We start from the raw sequence: 21,008 nt of genomic DNA on the forward strand, positions 1-21,008 counted from the left end.
ATTCTAAAAAGAGGGGGCTACAAACTTCTGCCCAAAGGCCACATCTGGTCTGCTGCCTCTTTCTGTAAATCAAATTTTACTAAATACTGCCACCCCCATCCACGAATGTATTCTCTATGGCTGTCTGGGGGCTACAAGGGCAGAGCTGAATAGTTACAATGGAGACCATATGGCTCACAGAGCCTAAACTATTTACTATGTGGCCTTGATAGCTTGCTGACCATCGTAAAATACCAATATGCCACTGGACTCTCAAAACACCTTATATTTGGTATATTTTACAGCAACAGTAACAAATAGTAGGCAATAGTTTGTTAATCCTTTGAAAATTACCAGTCCAGCAGCACAGCTGTGACAGCGCTATTCCTTCCATCACACTCCTGTAAGAATCATCCTGAAAACAGCGCCACCTGGTAAACATCTGTTTCTCACAACTCATACAACTTTGGGGATCTTTAATCTCAGTTTCTCTCAGTTTCTAACTGAACAATTTCATTCTTTTCAGAGTCAGTCCTTATACAGAAAACCACTCACTTCTTTGACAAATTACTTCCCTGAAAAGATCTCTAGTCCAATGTGTATCTTGAGGTCTCCTACTTGCAATAATTCAAACATAAAAGAAATGAATTTTATTCCCGATGATGCTCAGTATTTCGTGAGACTTTTTTTTGCTGCACACTATCCTGAACTAGTAACGTCTTCAGGGGTAAAAAATGCAGACTCCAGATTTCTTCCCTGAGCGGAATCAAACCGTCCACATATACAGAGAAATACTTTATTAGTTTAAACCCAGTTACAGCATGTTTTCAAAATATTTCTTCAAAAATATACAACTCACAAGCTTTACAATCAGAAATAATTATAGAATGTCAGAGGAGGTACTTCAGAGATCACTAAGTCCAAGTCTCTTAATTTACAGATGAGAAAGGTGAGGCTTACATGGGCCAGCCAACCAGCTTTCATTAATTCACAATGGCCTCAGAACAGGAAGTGATACTAATGTCTCATCTATCAGCCAGGAACCGTGCTAGCGTCCAAGGCTACGTATGTATCTTCAGACAATTAATTCAATTAATCTTTATCAATGAGATGTTTTGCAAATGAGGCAGATTACATCAGGAGAACCAAAGAAAAGTCCTTAATAACTGCTCAACATCTTTTACTTTTCCTACAAAGAAAGCTCTCTTTTCTTAGAGAGAGACTGCCCGGTATAGATTAAGAATACTGGCTCTGGAGCCAGGCTGCACAATTCAGAATCCTGACATTGCCCCTTTCTGGCTATGTAACCTCAGGGCAATTTACCTAACAGCTCTTTCTTTCCTGATCTTTACGGGGATAATCTCGGTATGTCAACAATCCTAATGTGCCTGGTACATGTAACTGCCTATAAATTTGTTGCTGTTGTTATTTTCCTTAGGTAGTCTTATCAAAACATGGTTAAGTAACCCAAGGTATGGAGAAAGTGCCCTCAACAGCGGCTATTAAAATTCATATAACTACAATCACTGTAGTAAAGTTTGATTAAATAGTAAGGGTAAAGAGGAAAAAAGTTCTTAAAAGGACCGTTTGTAAGCTAAATCCCACTAAAAACACACGCACAAGAAGTTCTGCCTTTTAATATCAAGAACAAACAAGTTCACTCTCAAAATCCTTCAAGCAAGAATGACTGAATGCTAACGCCAGAGTGTTTCCAGGTTTCACCAGGGCTCAGACACAAGAAAATGACTTCTTCAGCACAAACACCATGACAACAGACGCTACAGCCCAGAATCCAACAAATATTTTGATTTTACTTTAAAATAATTATTAGTATTTTCACTTAAAGATAGCCTTTTTAAAAAGTTATGTGGTAGGAAGAGTAGGTGGCACTTTCTCCCTTGAAGGAATTTCTATCAAAAGTCCAAAATCCTCACAAACATTAGAGGGCAGGGTCTTTACACCTGTGTGGCCTTGGAAAACTCACTGAACAGCTCTCTAAAATTCAGCATCTTATCTACAAATCAGCATTAACATCTACATCCCAAATTTGGGGAAGTCGGGAGGAACAGGGGCAGAGGAGGCAAACTAAGATTTGTATGTAAATGCTCTGAGATATGACCCAGAATCCCAACAGACTCCTGGGCCTGTATCAGAAAAAACATAATTCAAAATGATACATGCATTCCAGTGTTCACTGCAGCACTATTTACAACAGCCAGGACACGGAAGCAACCTAAATGTCTATCAACAGAGCAACGGTTAAAGAAGATGCGGTACACGTATACAGCGAAATACCAGTCAAGTGAAGTCACTCAGTCGTGTCCGACTCTTTGTGACCCCGTGGACTATACAAATAGCTGTGAAAAGACAGGAAGCAAAAACCAAAGGAGAAAAGGAAAGATACACCCATTTGAATGCAGAGTTCCAAAGAATACCAAGGAGAGATAAGAAAGCCTTCCTCAGTGATCAATGCAAAGAAATAGAGGAAAACAACAGAATGGAAAAGACTAGAGATCTCTTCAAGAAATTTTAAGATACCAAGGGAACATTTCATGCAAAGATGGGCTCGATAAAGGACAGAAATGGTATGGACCTAACAGAAGCAGAAGATATTAAGAAAAGGTGGCAAGAATACACAGAAGAACTGTACAAAAAAGATCTTCATGACCCAGATAATCACGATGGTGTGATCACTCACCTAGAGCCAGACATCCTGGAATGGGAAGTCAAGTGGGCCTTAGAAAGCATCACTACAAACAAAGCTAGTGGAGGTGATAGAATTCCAGATGAGCTATTTCAAATCCTGAAAGATGACGCTGTGAAAGTGCTGCACTCAATATGTCAGCAAATATGGAAAACTCAGCAGTGGCCACAGGACTCGAAAAGGTCAGTTTTCATTCCCATCTCAAAGAAAAGCAACACCAAAGAATGCTCAAACTACTGCACAATTGCACTCATCTCACACACTAGGAAAGTAATGCTCAAAATTCTCCAAGCCAGGCTTTAGCAATACGTGAACCATAAAATTCCAGATGTTCAAGCTGGTTTTAGAAAAGGCAGAGGAACCAGAGATCAAATTGCCAACATCCGCTGGATCATGGAAAAAGCAAGAAAGTTCCAGAAAAACATCTATTTCTGCTTTACTGACTATGCCAAAGCCTTTGACTGTGTGGATCACAATAAACTGTGGAAAATTCTGAAAGAGATGGGAATACCAGACCACCTGACCTGCCTCTTGAGAAACCAGTATGCAGGTCAGGAAACAACAGTTAGAAATGGACATGGAACAACAGACTGGTTCCAAACAGGAAAAGGAGTATGCCAAGGCTGTATACTGTCACCCTCCTTATTTAACTTATATGCAGAGTACATCATGAGAAACGCTGGGCTGGAGGAAGCACAAGCTGGAATCAAGATTACCAGGAGAAATATCAATAACCTCAGATATGCAGATGACACCACCCTTATGGCAGAAAATGAAGAAGAACTACACCACCCTTATGGCAGAAAGTGAAGAAGAACTAAAGAGCCTCTTGATGAAAGTGAAAGAGGAGAGTGAAAAAGTTGGCTTTAAGCTCAATATTCAGAAAACTAAGATCATGGCATCCGGTCCCATCTCTTCATGGGAAATAGATGGGGCAACAGTGGAAACAGTGGCTGACTTTATTTTTCTGGGCTCCAAAATCACTGCAGACGGTGATTGCAGCCATGAAATTAAAAGACACTTACTCCTTGGAAGGAAAGGAATGACCAACCTAGATAGCATGTTCAAAAGCAGAGACATTACTTTGCCAACAAAGGTCTGTCTAGTCAAGGCTATGGTTTTTCCAGTGGTCATCTATAGTTGTGAGAGTTGGACTATAAAGAAAGCTGAGCGCCGAAGAATTGATGCTTTTGAACTGTGGTGTTGGAGAAGACTCTTGAGAGTCCCTTGGACCGCAAGGAGATCCAACCAGTCCTTCCTAAAGGAGATCAGTCCTGGGTGTTCATTGGAAGGACTGATGTTGAGGCTGAAACTCCAGTACTTTGGCCACCTGATGCAAAGAGCTGACTCACTGGAAAAGACCCTGATGCTGGGAAAGATTGAATGTGGGAGGAGAAGGGGACGACAGAGGATGAGATGGTTGGATGGCATCATCCACTTGATGAACATGGGTTTGGGTGAACTCCGGGAGTTGGTTATGGACAGGGAGGCCTGGCGTGCTACGGTTCATGGGGTCGCAAAGAGTCGGACACTACTGAGCAACTGAATTGGACTATAGCCTGCCCAGCTCCTCCGTCCATGGGATTTTCCAAGCAAGAATACTGGAATCGGCTGCCATTTCCTTCTCTAGGAGATCTTCCCAACCCAGGGATTGAACCCACGTCTCCCACACTGCAGGCAGGCTCTTTACCATCTGAGCCATCGGGGAAGCCCCTGATGAACTACTACTCAGCCATTAAAAGGAGTGAAATAGCGTCATCTGCAGAGACATGGATAAGCCTAGGGACTCATACAAAGTGAAGTCAGAAAGAGAAAAAACATGTAATACTGCTTATATGTGGAATCTAGAAATGATACAGATGAATTTATCTGCAAAGCAGAAATCGACACAGATGTAGAGAACAAACCAATGGATACCAAAGTGGGGAGGGGAGGCTGCAATGAGCTGGGAGATTGGGACTGACATACACATACTACAAATTACACATACATACATACATTTGTACATACACATATATACAAATTATATAACTAATGGGAACCTACTGTATAGCCCAGGGAACTCTACTCAATGGTCTGCGGTGACCTAAATGGGAAGGAAATCTAAAAGACAGAGGGGTATATGTACAGCTGGTTCACTTTGCTGTACAACAGAAACTAACAACAATGTAAAGCAACTATACTCCAATAAAAAGTTTTAAAATAAGAAAGAAAAGGAAAGGTGTTGAGGATGGCTCACACACAGGCAAATACTGCCAGTTTTGAGTCCTTCCACCCCAGGCAGTGGGAAGGGGAGGCTGCAGAGCAAGGTAAAGCTAAACAGCCATTTGTGTTCGGGATATATAATGTTTGATCACTGTTCCGTTTTACATAGTAGTTGGAAATGTAACATCTTTTTAGTCTCAGATTTGGTTTTTTTAAATATGGGACTCCAGAGATCACCATGATTCATATTATGAAAGACACACTAGAGCCAAGCATCCTTTGCCTAGCACCTCCAAACTCATAACAAAGAAAACCACAATCCCCCTTTATACATTCTTCTCTTCCACCAGCATAAACTGAAGGCAGTCATAATACACGACGGTGAAATGTGCTTACGAAATCTTTAAGAGGTATTCCAGAAAATTAAACCTGGTTATGTAATCAGTATAAAAATCTGTTGTCAGCTTTTTCCCAAAGCTGAAAAGGACTTTGATGAAATCCCAGTAGAAATAGTACCCCCCCAAAAAATTTTTTTTAATTATAAACTTGTATAACTTGGTATCAGGTGGAGCTGGAAAAGATCATATAAAAGGAATCTATTTTACAGCAGAGAAGATATAGAACAATCTATTCTAAGTTTGGAGGGATGGAAGTCTAGGGCCTCTAAGTATATTCAGTCTTTGACCCAAAGACAAGTTTAAAAAAGGGTTTAAAAAGCATGGTGCAACCTCAGTGCAAATTAGACACATGAAGAAATGAACAAAGCTGTCACTTTTGTTTCACTAGAAACAGAACCATGTAAGTAACATCTAATGCACTAAGGATTAGCTGAGAAGAACTTCTAAAATAAAAACAAAAATCAGGATCTTATCTTAACAGCGGCAGCATCTGAAAAGAAGTCTTGAGAGTATTTAAAAATAAAACCAAAAAAAATAAAAATACAACCCACCTTAATGAGGTCAAGCTGTGTGAGGTACATTTTAGTTTAAGCACTTAATAGAAATTTGTTTAAGCTAGTAGATCGAAAACATTTTCTGGATTTTTTTTTTTTTTTTTTGCTTTTGGATTCTGTCTCTGGCCTATATTACCATTTATGTAGATACTAACTCAATTTTTAAAATAAAAATATTTTCTAATCCACTTAAAAGAGATTCACAAACAGTCACTGTGCTGTTTTCAGTTCACAAACATTACCTCACTCAGTTGTCCCCATAATAATAAGTAGGTATTATTTCTATAATGTCAATTTTAAGAAAGAAGAAACTAAGGGTCATAGAAATCAAAGAACCTGCTTCAGATCATAGGACTAGTATGTGATAGGGTCATGAGGGAACCCAGGTGAATCCGCAGTAGATACTTTCAATCACATTAAAAACAAAAGTAACACTAATTTTTCAAATAGCTTCATTAACTTCAATTAACGTCAAGAATCACACTGCAGACTGGCAGCAGTTCATGAAAAATGATTTGTTTTTATTTAAACATTCCCACTAAAAGCAGACCCTGACAAAGAGATTTGAATTTTGTTTCCTTTCCTGTTTTTAAATGCACATAAAAAGTCTTGAGGCATCAATACCAAAGTTTTAAAATTTAACCGTCATCTTATGAGCCAAACTTAAAATTTTCACATCGCAAGAGTATGAAAGAAATCTCTCCTCTAAATGACTTTGGAGCTAAGCCTGCAAAAATGTGAACCTGTGAATTGTTCTCCACGTCCACCCGCAGACTCAGTCAAGAAACAAATACCTAACTCCCGGAGAGCAGAGGGGATATAGAACAATCAGGACACTCGACACATTAGACCATTTCTCCTTATTACACCCATCTGGCCAAAGGGGCTGAACGAGAAAGCTGTTTACTGCCCTATAGGTGTCAGTGAAATAGGCAGCTGCAACACGAGCCCATTGTACCTATAAAAGCTGACTCAAATAAGAACATTTATCACAACTACCAGCTCTCCTTTCTAGCTTCTGTCAATTACACAAAGAGCTTGCTATTAAATATTGATGGCATGCTATATGCAACAGAACTCTGGCGAAGAGCCTCCTGCTACCAATTTTTGTTATGAAAGAAAAACCGTCCTTATTTTCGACGTAAAGCCCAAGCCACGAGCTCTGTCCAATGGGTTATCGCATTGTCCTTCCCAGAGGAGGGTGTCAGGGCCACCCCCACACACACCCAGGGGTGGAGACAGGTTCTGGGGAGGGCGGGTCCCTGAAGGTCCCGGGGCAGGGGTCCCAGTCTCTCTTCTCCCCAGCTGTCAGCGACAGGTCGGAAGGCGGGGCGGGGCCCGGCCAGGCTGTCCGCACAAAGCCAGCCAGAGCGCGGCGGGCGGACCCGGACCCAGGCCCGGGAGGACGCCGCGCAGGGCGGAGCAGGTTGGGGCACTTACCCAGCAGCAGCACGTTCTTCCCCGCGGGGAGTTTGGAGCGCGAGCGGGTGGAGACCTCACTGAGGATGCAGGACCTGGCGGGAACAAGGCGCACGCTCAGGCCGGGGCCCCGCGCCGGAGGGGCTGCCCCGGCCTCCACGCCCGGACGGGGGCGGCCGAGAACGCGGCGGCCTGGGCCGGGCGCCGAGCCCCGGCGGGCACGCGACCCTGGACCATCCCCGGGCCGGCGTTGCCGGCGGGGACCAGGGAGGGCTGCGATCCTTACCAAAGGTTCTGTCCGTCCTCGTCGTCGCCTGCCGCGGCGCCGCCGTTGCCCGACGCTAGCTCGTTGGCCAAGGGGCCGCCTGTGTAAGTCGCGGTTAATCCTGGCGGACAGGAACCGAAGGAGCCGACTCGCCCCACAGCCGCCATCTTGGTAGGGAATCACACCGCTCCCGGCAAAGCTGAATGAGCGCAGCGGCGGCGGCGGGAACCCGGATATGGAGCGTTCGGCTCACGGGAGCGAGGCGGGGCATGCGGGGGTGGGACCCAAGCTCTGCAGGGACTGACGGAGTAAGAGAGGGCGAACTGCGCGTGCGCTGCAGGCTGGCCGGCGCGGCGGGGGTGCGCGTGCGCAGATTGCCCGGCCGGCCGCCCTGCCGCAGCGCCAGTCCTAAGCTCTGCGGGTTGATTGCCGCCACCCCCACCCCTCCTGCAGTCCTGGGCTGCAGCCGGGCGCCTTGGGGTGTGTCAGGGGAACAATGCTCGCTCTCTCTCTTCCCCCCCATTTCCCCTTCGGGTCCACAAACCTCGTAGCGGGTGTGAAAGTCCTGCACTGTCACTGCTATCCCGGCTGCTGCAATTAGAATTGGTTTTTCTGGTTACCTGAGACACAGCTGTCATCCTGCAATCTTCTTTCGCCATTGTTGTGCGGGTTCTGTTTGCCTCATTCCTGTGTCTTCTTTCGTTATTTTAGTGGAGAACTTCCTCCGTTGGTTTTATGAGAGAAAAAAAGTAGGGTATGGCTACGTTTTGGGAGACCTGTATTCAATCAAGGTCCAGGTGAAAGCTTAATGAAGGAATAATTGATAAAGGTGTTAATGATCTTAAGAGATCTTGCTAAGGGGTTAGCAAGAGCAGGAAGATTTAGGGCTGAAGGGAAAAAGAAAGGAATGTTCACTAGAATCCAGAGAGCTGTAGCTATAAGAAAAGTGTTGATGAGCAAGATCTGTGGCTTTGAGTAAATGAACACAGCACTGACCTCTCTCATTCTGCCCTGAGGTATCCCACCTGTGTCACATTCGCCAAAGCCATCAGAAGCCAAAACGCAAGAGAACTCGAGCAAAGGAATCCATGCAGGTTTACCTATCTGAGCACAAAAAGGGATCGGGAAGAGCAAACAGAAGAGACCCAGCTCACTTTGTCTGTTTGAAAATGCAGTCTATACTCATTGATAGTTTGGCTGGGTATAGAATTCTTAGGATGCAAATTATCTTCCCTTATGTTTTTTTAAGGCCTTTACCCCTTGTCTGCTAGATTTTAGTGCTGTCATTGAGAAATCCAAAGCCATTTTGATTCCTACTCCTTTGTTATGTAGTCTTTTTTTTTTTTTTTACTACTTGGAGGCCTTTAGAACTTGCACAGATTTCCACTAACACACATACCACTTCCAGTTTCTGCACTGTCATACTAATTATCCTGCCAAGTACCATAGACAAATAATTCATACTCTTACTCTAAACCAACAGCCACTTCTGCACTAGATTCCATCTCCTCTCCACCACTCCAGGGCATTGCTCCAACAATTCTCCCCACCTTTCTCTAGATAATCATTTATTGATTTCAACTGGATCATTTTCTCTTGGCCCTCCCTACTCTTTCACCAGCTACTGCTACATTTCTTGCCTCCCTTTTACAGCAAAACTCTTTAAAATAGTTGTCTTTACATGCTATCTTCAATTCCTCTTCCCCTTTGGTCTTAGAACTCACTTCAGTCAGATTTTTACCCCATGACTCCACAGAAACTGCTCTTATCCTTGTAGTCAGTGATCTCCTTATTACTAAATCCAATGGTGAATTCTACTTCCTTGTCTTTTTAGCCTTTCAGCAACATATTCTATAGCTGATCATCCTTGCTTGATATTCTTCTTTACATGGCTTCCTGGTCACCATGTTCTCTTGCAGTTTTTTTCCTGTGTCACTAGCTGCTGCTCCTCAGTCTCCTCCAGCATTTCCTCATTTTCTTGACCACTTAATGGCTCAGGGCTCAGTATTTGTTCCTCTTCTCTATCTATACCCAATCCTTTGGTGATCTCATATAGTCTCAATAAATTCCATCTGTATGATAAATCTCCCAGATTTTTCTCTCCAGCCTAGAGCTCCATCTAGAACTCCAGATTAATACATGCCAACTGTTTCTTCCACATCTTCACTTGGATATTGAACAGCAGTCTCAAACTCAGCATGCTTTAAACTGAGTATCTGACCTCTCCCCCCAAATTCTGTTTCACCCATCACCTACCCTAGTGATCCCCAACCTTTTTGGCACCAGGGACCAGTTTCATAGAAGACAATTTTTCCATGGATAAGGAGGGGGATTTGAGTGATGGGGAGCAGTTGTATATACAGATAAAGCTTCACTTGCTTGCCTGCCACTCACCTCCTGCTGTGTGGCCTAGTTCCTAACAGGCTACAGACAAGTACTGGGAGTTGGGGACCCTTGACCTAACCCACTAGGTAGCAGTTCCTTATTGCCTAAGTTATTCTTGACTCCTCCTTTCCCTTCACATAGCACAATTGAATACATCAGGAATCCAAAAGTCTTTACCTTCAAAATATACCCACAATCCAACTTCTTAACACTCATCCTCTGATGCTACTGTGAGCTATCTTCTCTTGCCTGAATTGCTATAAAAGGCTCTTCAATACAGCAGCTGGAGGGATCTTTTAGAAATATGAGCCAGGAGTACCCTGGTGGTCCAGTGGTTAGGACTCAGGGCTTTCACTGCTGTGGCCTGGGTTCAATCCCTGGTCAGGGAACTAAGACCTCACAAGCTGGCTTTAAATATATATATATATATATACATATAAAATTTTACTCTTTTACTCAAAATCCTATAGTGGTTTCTCATTTCAATCAGTAAACTCCAAACTCCTTCAATGACCCACAAAGTCTACAGAAGCTGGCCCCCATTGCCTCTCTGGACTTTTCTGCTCTAATTGGTCCCTCAGTTTCCCTGCTCAGTCATACTGGTCCCACTGCTGTTCTTTAAACATATTGTGTATCCCTTTGATTTAGCTGTTTCCTCTGCCAGGAAGGAGGTATTGAAAGTGAAAATGTCAGTCACTCAGTCATTCCCAACTCTTTGTGATCCCATGAGACTGTAGCCCACAAGGCTCCTCTGTCCATGGGATTTTCCAGGCAACAATACTGAAAAGGGTTGCCATTTCCTCATCCATGATATCTTTCCCAACCCAGGGCTCAAACTCTGGTCTCCCACACTGCAGGCAGAGTCTTTACCATCTGAACCACCAGGGAAGCCCATGAAGGAGATAAGGAGCTGCCAAAACAATATCTTCCCCCAAATAGCCACCTGGCTACTTTCCTCTCCACCTTCAATGTCTTCGTTCAGTTCTCAGCTTCTAGATGAAGTCTACCCTGACTACCCTATTCAACGCTGAAATTTAAATCTTCACCTCTGCAATTCCAGGTTCTTCTTATCTTACCTGTCTTTTTGTTTTCCATAACACTACCTTCTGATATAATATAAGATGTACAGATTATTACTTCGTAACCTACTACCATCATCCTCTATATCTGCAGGGGATTGGTTCTAGGACCCCCAAACAGATACCAAAATCGATGGATGCTCAAGTATATGAAATGGGGTAGTTTTGCATTACACCTTCGCACACCTTCCATATACTTTAATCATCTCTTTGTTGTTTAATGACTAAGTTGTGTCTGACCCTTTTGCAACCCCATGGACTGTAACCCACCAGACTCCTCTGTCCATGAGATTCCCTAGGCAAGAATCCTGGAATGGGTTGACATTTTATTATCCAGGAGATCTTCCTGACTCAGGGATCAAATTTGTGTCTCCTGCATTGGCAGACAGATTCTTTATTGCTGAGCCACCAGTTCAGCTCAGTTACTCAGTCGTGTCCAACTCTTCGTGACCCCATGGACTGCAGCACGCCAGGCCTCCCTGTCCATCACCAACTCCTGGAGTTTACTCAAACTCATCTCCACTGAGTTGGTGATGCCATCCAGCCATCTCATCCTCTGTCGTCCCCTTCTCCTCCCGCCTTCAGTTTTCCCCAGCATCAGAGTCTTTTCAAATGAATCAGCACTTCGCATCAGGTGGCCAAAGTATTGGAGTTTCAGTTTCAACATCAGTTCTTCCAATGAACACTCAGGACTGATATCCTTTAGGATGGACTGGTTGGATCTCCTTGCAATCCAAGGGACTCTCAAGAGTCTTCTCCAACACCACACACAGTTCAAAAGCATCAATTCTTCGGTGCTCAGCTTTCTTTATAGTCCAACTCTCACATCCATACATGACTACTGGAAAAATCATAGCCTTGACTAGACAGACCTTTATTGGCAAAGTAATGTCTCTACTTTTTAATATGCTGTCTAGGTTGGTCATAACTTTCCTTCCAAGGAGTAAGCGTCTTTTAATTTCATAGCTACAGTCACCATCTGCAGTGATTTTGAAGCCCCAAAAAATAGTCAGCCACTGTTTCCACTGTTGCCCCATCTATTTGCTATGAAGTGATGGGACTGGATGCCATGATCTTAGTTTTCTGAATGTTGAGTTTTAAGCCAACTTTTTCACTCTCCTCTTTCACTTTCCTCAAGAGGCTCTTTAATTCTTCTTCACTTTCTGCCGTAAGGGTGGTGTCATCTGCATATCTGAGGTTATTGATATTTCTCCTGGCAATCTTAATTCCAGTTTGTGCTTCCTCCAGCCCAGCGTTTCTCATGATGTACTCTGCATAGAAGTTAAATAAGCACGGTGACAATATACAGCCTTGACATACTCCTTTTCCTATTTGGAACCAGTCTGTTGTTCCATGTCCAGTTCTAACTGTGGCTTCCTGACCTGCATACAGGTTTCTCAAGAGGCAGGTGAAGTGGTCTGGTATTCCCATCTCTTTCAGAATTTTCCACAGTTTATTGCGATCCACACAGTCAAAGGCTTTGGCATGGCCTTTATATAAAGCAGAAATAGATGTTTTTCTGGGACCCTTTTGCTTTTTTGAAGATCCAGCGGATGTTGGCAATTTGATCTCTGGTTTCTTTGCCTTTTCTAAAACCAACTTGAACATCTAGCTGAGCCACCAAGGAAGCCCTTAATCATCTCTCAATTTCTTATAATACCTCATAAGTAAGTGTGAGTCACTTAGTCGTGTCCAACTCTTTGCGACCCATGGACTGTAGCCTACCAGGCTCCTCAGTCCACAGGATTTTCCAGGTAAGCGTACTGGAGTGAGTCGCCACTTCCTTCTCCAGAGGATCTTCCTGACCCAGGGATCTAACTCAGGTCTCCCGCATTGTAGGCAGACACTTTACAACTGAGCCACCAGGGAAGCCCTTAATATAATGTAAATACTATGTAAATAGCTTCCCTGGTGGCTCAGATGGTAAAAGCATCTGCCTGCAATGCGGGAGACCTGGGTTTGATTCCTGGGTCGGGAAGATCCCCTGGAGAAGGAAATGGCAATCCACTCCAGCACTCGTACCTGGAAAATCCCATAGACGGAGGAGCCTGATAGGCTACAGTCCATGGGGTCGCAAAGAGTCGGACACAACTGAGCGACTTCACTTTCACTTTCACTATGTAAATAGTTGTAAATACAATGTAACTGTTATATAAATAGTTGTAAATGCTATTTAAATAGTTGCCTGAACAAGGCAAATTCAGGTTTTCCTTTCTGGAACTTTCTGGAGCTTTTTTCCCAAATATTTTTTTCTTGGCCATACCAATTGGCATATGGGATCCTAGTTCCCAGACTAGGCATCGAACAGGCAAAGAAGAAAAGGAAAGATATACCCATCTGAATGCAGAATTCCAAAGAATAGCAAGGGGAGAGAAGAAAGCCTTCCTCAGTGACCAATGCAAAGAAATAGGGAGAAACAATAGAATGGGAAAGACTAGAGATCTCTTCAAGAAAATTAGAGATACCAAGGGAACATTTCATACAAAGATGGGCACAATAAAGGACAGAAATGGTATGGACCTAACAGAAACAGAAGATATTAAGAAGAGGTGGTAAGAATACACAGAAAAACCATACAAAAAAGATCTTAATGACCCAGATAACCACAATGGTGTGATCACTCACCTAGAGCCAGACATCCTGGAATGGGAAGTCAAGTGGGTCTTAGGAAGCATCACTACAAACAAAGCTAGTATTGGTGATGGAATTCCAGCTGAACTATTTCAAATCCTGAAAAATGATGCTGTGAAAGTGCTGCACTCAATATGCCAGCAAATTTGGAAAACTCAGCAGTGGCCACAGGACTGGAAAAGGTCAGTTTTCATTCCAATCCCAAAGAAAGGCAATGCCAAAGAATGCTCAAACTGCTGCACAATTGCATTCATCTCACACGCTAGCAAAGTAATGCTCAAAATTCTCTAAGCCAGGCTTCAACAGTACGTGAACCGTGAACTTCCAGATGTTCAAGCTGGATTTAGAAAACGCAAAGGAACCAGAGATCAAATTGCCAACATCTACTGGATCATCGAAAAAGCAAAAAGAGTTCCAGAAAATAAATCTACTTCTGCTTTATTGACTACAGCAAAGCCTTGACTGTGTGGATCACAACAAACTCTGGAAAATTTTTAAAGAGATGGGAATACCAGACCACCTTACCTGCCTCCTGAGAAAGCTGTATGCAGCTTTCAAGAAGCAACAGTTAGAACAGGACATGGAACAACAGATTGGTTCCAAATTGGGAAAGGAGTACGCCAAGGCTGTATATTGTCACCCTGCTTATTTTACTTATATGTAGAATACATCATACAAAATGCTGGGCTGGATGAAACACAAGCTGGAATCAAGATTGCTGGGAGAATTATCAATAACCTCAGTTATGCAGATGATACCACCCTTATGGCAGAAAGCGAAGAAGAACTAAAGAGCCTCTTGATGAAAGTGAAAGAGGAAAGTGAAGAAGCTGGTTTAAAACTAAACATTCAAAAAAACTAAGATCACGGCATCCAGTCCCATCACTTCATGACAGATAGATGGGGAAACAGTGGAAACAGTGAGAGACTATTTTTCTTGGGCTCCAGAATCACTGCAGATGGTGACTGCAGCCATGAAATTGAAAGATGCTTGATCCTTGAAAGAAAAGTTGTGACCAATCTAGACAGCATATTAAAAAGCAGAGATATTACTTTGCCAACAAAGGTCATCTAGTCAAAGCTATGGTTTTTCCAGTAGTGATGTATGGCTGTGCGAGTTGGACTATAAAGAAAGCTGAGTGCTGACGAATTGATGTTATTGAACTGTGGTGTTGGAGAAGACTCTTGAGAATCCCTTGGACTGCAAGGATATCCAACCAGTCCATCCTAAAGGATATCAGTCCTGAGTGTTCATTGGAAAGACTGATGTTGAAGCTGAATCTCCAGTACTTTGGCCACTTGATGATGCAAAGTGCTGATTCATTTGAAAAGACTCTGATGCTGGGAAAGATTGAAGGCGGGAGTAGAAGGAGACAACAGAGGAGATGGTTGGATGGCAACACTGACTCAATGGACGTAAGTTTGAGCAAGCTCTGGGAGTTTTGATAGACAGGGAAGCCTGGTCTGCTGCAGTCCCTGGGGTTGCAAAGAGTTGGACAGGACTGAGCAATGAACTGAACCGTGCCCTTGGTAGTCCTGTAGTAGAAGTGTGGTGTCCTAACGTCTGGACCACTCGGGAATTCCCTTTCCAAATACTTTTAATCTGAGGTTGGTTCAATCTGTGGATGTGGAACCCACAGATACAAAGGGTGGACTGTATAGAATTTACTTATTTATTACAACTTAATCTCTGTGGGGGCTTCACTAATGTAGCACTTTGTGCCTAGAACACAGCACAGTATTTGTTGAAGGTATGAATAAAGGAACAGATTTACTCTTTGTCACCAGGTTTCTAAAATTTCAGGATAATGATGGCCTGGATAATGGATAATGATCACGATGATGGTGTTTGTGCATTTCAAGAGGAAAAAGGAATAAAAAAAAATTCTTTAATACTTGAAAGCAGGAGCTCTCTTTTACAATATGATAGCCACTTTTTGATATGTGTGTGTGTGTGCACGTGAGCGTTCAGTTGTCTGACTTTTTGTGATCTCATGGACTGTAGCCCACCAGGCTCCTCTGTCCTTGGGATTTTCCAAGCCAGAATACTGGAGTGGGTCTCCACTTGCTACACCAGGGGATCTCCCTGACCCAGGGATGGAACCTGCAGCTCTTGAGTCTTCTGCATTGGCAGGTGGATTCTTTACCACTGAACCAAAATCCTTCTAAAATGTATTCCACTTCCTCTTGCTACTTTAAGATGCTGCCTGAATACTGATTTACCTTTTCTTAAGAGGCTCTGGACCTCTCTAGGTTTCTCAATAATAGTATCCTGCTGTTGTATGAGGAAGTCTTAGATCCTGCTGCGATACCCCGGGGTGTACCCAAATATCCTTTTTAGCTTGGCTTCTAATTCAGCTGAGCCGCGGAGCCAGGAAGTGGGAAATGGAGCCCTAGTTAGAGGGGACACAGCTCCTCTCTCGGACTTTCCATCACTGAGGAGCCATGTCTCCTCTCTGTCAACCATCATCCCCTGCTTACTCATCAGCTTCCTCAAGGCCATATGCTGCTGCTGCTGCTAAGTCACCTTAGTCATGTCCGACTCTGTGCAACCCCAGAGACGGCAGCCCACCAGGCTCCCCTGTCCCTGGGATTCTCCAGGCAAGAACACTGGAGTGGGTTGCCATTTCCTTCTCCGATGCATGAAAGTGAAAAGTGAAAGTGAAGTCGCTCAGTCGTGTCCAACTCTTCAAGACCCCATGGACTGCAGCCTACCAGGCTCCTCCATCCATAGGATTTTCCAGGCAAGAGTACTGGAGTGGGGGTGCCATTGCGTTCTCCGCAAGGCTATATAGTTAGGGATTCTTTTTCTCAAGAAAAGTGATCATTTGCAGGCACAAGAGCTCTGCAGAAAACTGGTTAGTGGGGAGAACCTTCTGGAGGGCTGAGGGATGGCGGGCTATGGTGGGGGGTGGGGCTGGTGCAGGCCACTTCCTCTTTCTGCCAGGGGTGGCTCCCTCTGTGTTTGAGAACTGGAACAAAGCAGCCACCCCTCGGGCTGCTTCCTCTTGCACCAGCTCCCACCGGCTGTCTCTGGCAGATTTTCAAATAAGACTTGCTTCACCCACTGCGCCAAATGCTGGCAATCACTGTGGACACAAATGCCAGCTGAAAAGCCAAAAGAAAAAGGAAATGAGCAAGGCCAGGAGTGACCCCTTAGAGACTGACCCTATGAACAATTCAAACAATAAAAGAAGTTCAAGAGTCCCCTACATAATATATGATTTTTGTTTTTTTGTAACACCCCGATGTTTGAGAAAAAGCAGTAATTCTAGAATTGGCAGAGTCTCTGCTTACAAACTTTCCCAGCAGGAGATCCAGGGACCCAATTAGAGGGAAAATATGCCTAATCTTGCTTTTTTTGCTTTCCTTTGAGTTGTGTTTATCTCATTCTAAGTACCTCCATAGAATGAATGCAATGATGGGTATTCAGTTCACATTTCAGTCACCAGTCCCTCTAAATTACACACCTACCCTCTCTCCTACCACTCACTTAGGACTTTTACAGGTGAGCCCTGAAAGAACTTCATGTCTTAGACAAAGAAAGAGAGGGGGAAACAGCCTGAGAGGAGAAAACAGGAACAGACTTTCTTAGGCGTTTTTCCCCCTGCATGGAAAACACCTGAAAAATAATCTCTTCTATTTCTGGGTCGAAATTGAAATCCATGCCCTTCTTTCTTTAACAACAAAAAAAATATGCTTGTGTATGCACATGTGTGTGTATAAGCATACCTGAGGATCACAGTTTACAAAGAAAAAACGCTTCATTTGCTTTGAAATATATCATTGAAAAATACTATGCTCTGAATATTTTTTAAAACTCCAGAATAAAGCAATTATTAGACTTGTCTTTTCATTTCAGGCTGAGCTCCTCAGAACAATACCCATGTTCATTCCTGGGAAAATGGGTGATGAATGAAAGGGTAAAAACCTGTAAATCAATCCATATTCACATGGAGTAGATGCTCGGTGACACACAGGGAAGACAAAGGGGCTTATCTTTCAGGCTAGAGGAATGTTTATCTAAGCATTTTAATTATCTACTTATACGTTTTAAATACCCAATAAATGGGATTTTTAGAATGCTTAGTTGTCACTGTTATTTTAATCTGTTCTTTACCACCAAAAAGAAGAAAAAGAGAGGTCCACTGATTAATGTACTGCTAGCTGGATACTTATTACATATGTTTTTGGAGGATCTCATTTCCTTGTAATCAGATGCTCTCAAGTTCAAGTCCATTACCTTTTTAAAGGAATAGTGATTTCACTGCGGCTTACTTCTTAGATTTCCAGAATTACACTCTTGCCACCCTAACTCCCTAAAGGAGGATATATTTAATAACTGACTTTATAGATTGAGATCTGTCAACATTAGATCATCAAGGTCCTTACATTTTTCTACTCTGGGGGCTCTACCTGAGGCAAAAAATAGGAAATTCCATGGCATTCCCCCCCTTTTTTATTCCATGGCGCTTTTAGAAATGTGCTGTCTTTTGGGGCTGCAGGTGATTTCATATTCATAACAATTTAGTCTAGTTTAGTCTAGAGCTAATTATGGTTTCTTATTGCTTTGACTAAAAGTAATCCTAGGAGTATAACCTATTGTCTTCTGCACCAACAAAAACATTATGTTCATTTCTTTTTTCCCTACATGGGAAAGAGGATGAAAGAGGTGCCCAGTGGGAAGTTTCTAATAAGCAAAATGAATCAGTTATTTTACACCATGTAAAATTAAAGAGTTGTTTATTTGGAGGTTTTTGAGATTCTTAATCGATTCAGTGCATGCTAAATCGATTCAGTCATGTCCTACTCTTTGCGACTGTAGCCCATCAGGCTCCTCTGTCCATGGGATTCTCCAGGCAAGAATACTGGAGTGGGTTGCCACGCTCTCCTCTGGGGGATCTTCCCAACTCAGGGATCAAACTCACATTTCCTGCATTGGCAGGCGGGTTCTTTACTACTAGCACCACCTGGGACAGCCTTAAGGAGATTCTGCTGCTGCTGCTGCTAAGTCACTTCAGTCGTGTCCGACTCTATGCGACCCCATGGACTGCAGCCCTCCAGGCTCCTCCGTCCATGGGATTTGCCAGGCAAGAATACTGGAGTGGGCTGCCATTGCCTTCTCTGTAAGGAGATTCTAATGATCTTCAAATTTTTACTATTAGAAAACAGAGGGACTTCCCTGGAGGTGCAGAGGTTAGGACTCAGCGCTTTTATTGCTGGGGGTGTGGCTCTGATCCATGATCAGGGAACTAAGATCCTGCATGCTGCACAACCTAAAGAAATAAAGGAAACAGAAAATTAGCGTTCCTAAGTAGGTGACATCAGGAAGTAGAGTGTCCTATCCAATTCTTCCTCTGTAAATCTCAGGATTGCTTCAACGAATCAAACTTATCTTATATTTCAGTTCATTAGTAAATGGAATAGCCAGATAACCTACTAGAATTTTTACTCTGGTATACACATATATATATTTTAATATACTGGCTTTAGTCTAAGAAGTACATTGATCATATGATCTCTGGTTTAAAATTTTGCTTTAAATAGCAGCAATATTATAATGAATCTGACATTTTAGATTACTGTCCACATGATTCAAACTAAGTATTCGATTAAACAATGTTAATGAAAAATTGAATGAACTAGATAGCAGATCTGCATCATTTAGATGAAATAAAGTGTTTGGATTAGGTGTTCAGAGTGACGTCAGTGGGGTCATGGGTTACAGTCCAGGCTCCAGAGTCAGACCAATTTCACTTCAAATCTAGACTCCACCACTTACTAATTGTGCAACCTTGGAATTGTTTCAAATCTAAAGCCTCTAATAGAGTTATGAGTGGTAAACAAACGAATCTGACATATAGTGAGGATTCAATAAACATCAGAAATATTTACTATTATTTGAAATAAATTTATCAGGTGTTTTGTACAGCAGGGTTTCTCAATGTTGGAATGGTTTAAATGTGCACATGAATTCCTTGGGAACCTTGTTAAAAAGCAGATTCTGATTTAGTAGGACTGGGATGGGGTCTGAGCATCTACATCCCTAACAAGCTTCCAGATGGGTATCTCTACCACCACACATCAAGGATATGTGGCAAAGAAGAACACATACTTTGGATTTATTCGTCTGCAGACTAGAATCCTGACTCCAAACATGTCAGCAATATGACCTGGGCAAGGTCAAGCTTTCTCATTTCTACCATGGAGATGATAACATGTCTTTCTAGTTAAATCAACTTTTTGAAAATAAAAAACAGTGAATTCAGGGACTTCCCTGGTGGTCCAGTGGCTAAGACTCGGAACTCCCAATGCAGGGGGCCCAGGTCTGATCCCTGGTCAGGGAGCTAGTATGCCACAACTAAGAGTTTGCGTGCTGCAACTAAAAAAGATCCCAGCTTTCTTTTCGGCCGGAACCGCCATCTTCCAGTGATTCGCCAAGATGACCAACACCAAGGGAAAGAGGCGGGGTACCTGCTACATGTTCTCCAGGCCTTTCAGAAAACATGGAGTTGTTCCTTTGGCCACATACATGCGAATCTACAAGAAGGGTGATATTGTAGATATCAAGGGAATGGGTACTGTTCACAATGGAATGCCCCACAAATGTTACCATGGCAAAACTGGGAGAGTCTACAATGTTACCCAGCATGCTGTTGGCATCGTTGTAAACAAACAAGTTAAGGGCAAGATTCTTGCCAAGAGAATTAATGTGCATATCGAGCATATTAAGCACTCTAAGAACCGAGATAGCTTCCTGAAACGTGTGAAGGAAGATGATCAGAAAAAGAAGGAAGCCAAAGAGAAAGGGACTTGGGTTCAGCTGAAGCGCCAGCCTGCTCCACCCAGAGAAGCACACTTTGTGAGGACCAATGGAAAGGAACCCGAACTGTTGGAGCCCATTCCGTATGAATTCATGGCCTGATGGGTGTAAAAATAAAGACCTGGACTGTAAAAAAATTAAAATAAAAAAATAAAAAAGATCCCATGTACCACAACTAAAGACCCTGCATGCTACAACTGAAAAAATATATATGTATCCAGCATGCCGCAACAAAGACTGGAAATCCTGCGTGCTTTAACAAAGACACATTGCAGCCAAATAAGCAAATAAACATGTTTCAAAAATAGTGAAACTCAAGCAGTACCTGCCATCATATAGGTACTTAACAAATCTGAGTTCATTTTTTTCCATAAGACATGTTCTACTGGTTCATCCAATATGAAAGGCTATGATAAGCCTTCCTTCCTGGCAAGGCTGAAAATTCCAATCTTCTTTGAAAACATCTTAGAATTTGATGATTATAAAATCAACTTCAATGCTGATTTAAAAAGTTGTCATTGCATGGCAAGCAGATCAATTCAGACCAGATGTTGTGGTAACAGATCA

The 21,008-nt window shown here is 42.9% G+C and overlaps 2 protein-coding genes across 2 annotated transcripts in view; one reads left to right on the plus strand and one right to left on the minus strand.

Moving 5' to 3' along the window:
• DYNC1LI1 (dynein cytoplasmic 1 light intermediate chain 1) overlaps positions 1 to 7,811 on the minus strand; it is a 51,457-nt gene extending 43,646 nt beyond the window's left edge. Inside the window, exons 1-2 of the mRNA XM_070359087.1 lie at positions 7,546 to 7,811; positions 7,281 to 7,354 (exon numbers count right to left, since the gene is read on the minus strand). Coding sequence (XP_070215188.1) covers positions 7,281 to 7,354; positions 7,546 to 7,691 — 220 coding nt within the window. The 5' untranslated portion in view covers positions 7,692 to 7,811. The remainder of the gene's footprint in view (positions 1 to 7,280; positions 7,355 to 7,545) is intronic.
• Positions 7,812 to 20,037: 12,226 nt separating this feature from the next.
• On the plus strand, positions 20,038 to 20,570 carry LOC102284051 (large ribosomal subunit protein eL21-like). Its single transcript, XM_070359287.1, has one exon. It carries the CDS (start codon positions 20,061 to 20,063, stop codon positions 20,541 to 20,543), a length of 483 nt encoding a protein of 160 aa, XP_070215388.1. The 5' UTR covers positions 20,038 to 20,060; the 3' UTR covers positions 20,544 to 20,570.
• Positions 20,571 to 21,008: the final 438 nt, after the last annotated feature.

The sequence above is a fragment of the Bos mutus genome, chromosome 22 (assembly GCF_027580195.1).
Source record: "Bos mutus isolate GX-2022 chromosome 22, NWIPB_WYAK_1.1, whole genome shotgun sequence".
Classification (NCBI taxonomy): Eukaryota; Metazoa; Chordata; class Mammalia; order Artiodactyla; family Bovidae; genus Bos; species Bos mutus.

Bases quoted from the DNA above. Each gene is read 5' to 3' on its own strand.
- LOC102284051 (XM_070359287.1), top strand. From the start codon at position 20,061: ATGACCAACACCAAGGGAAAGAGGCGGGGTACCTGCTACATGTTCTCC.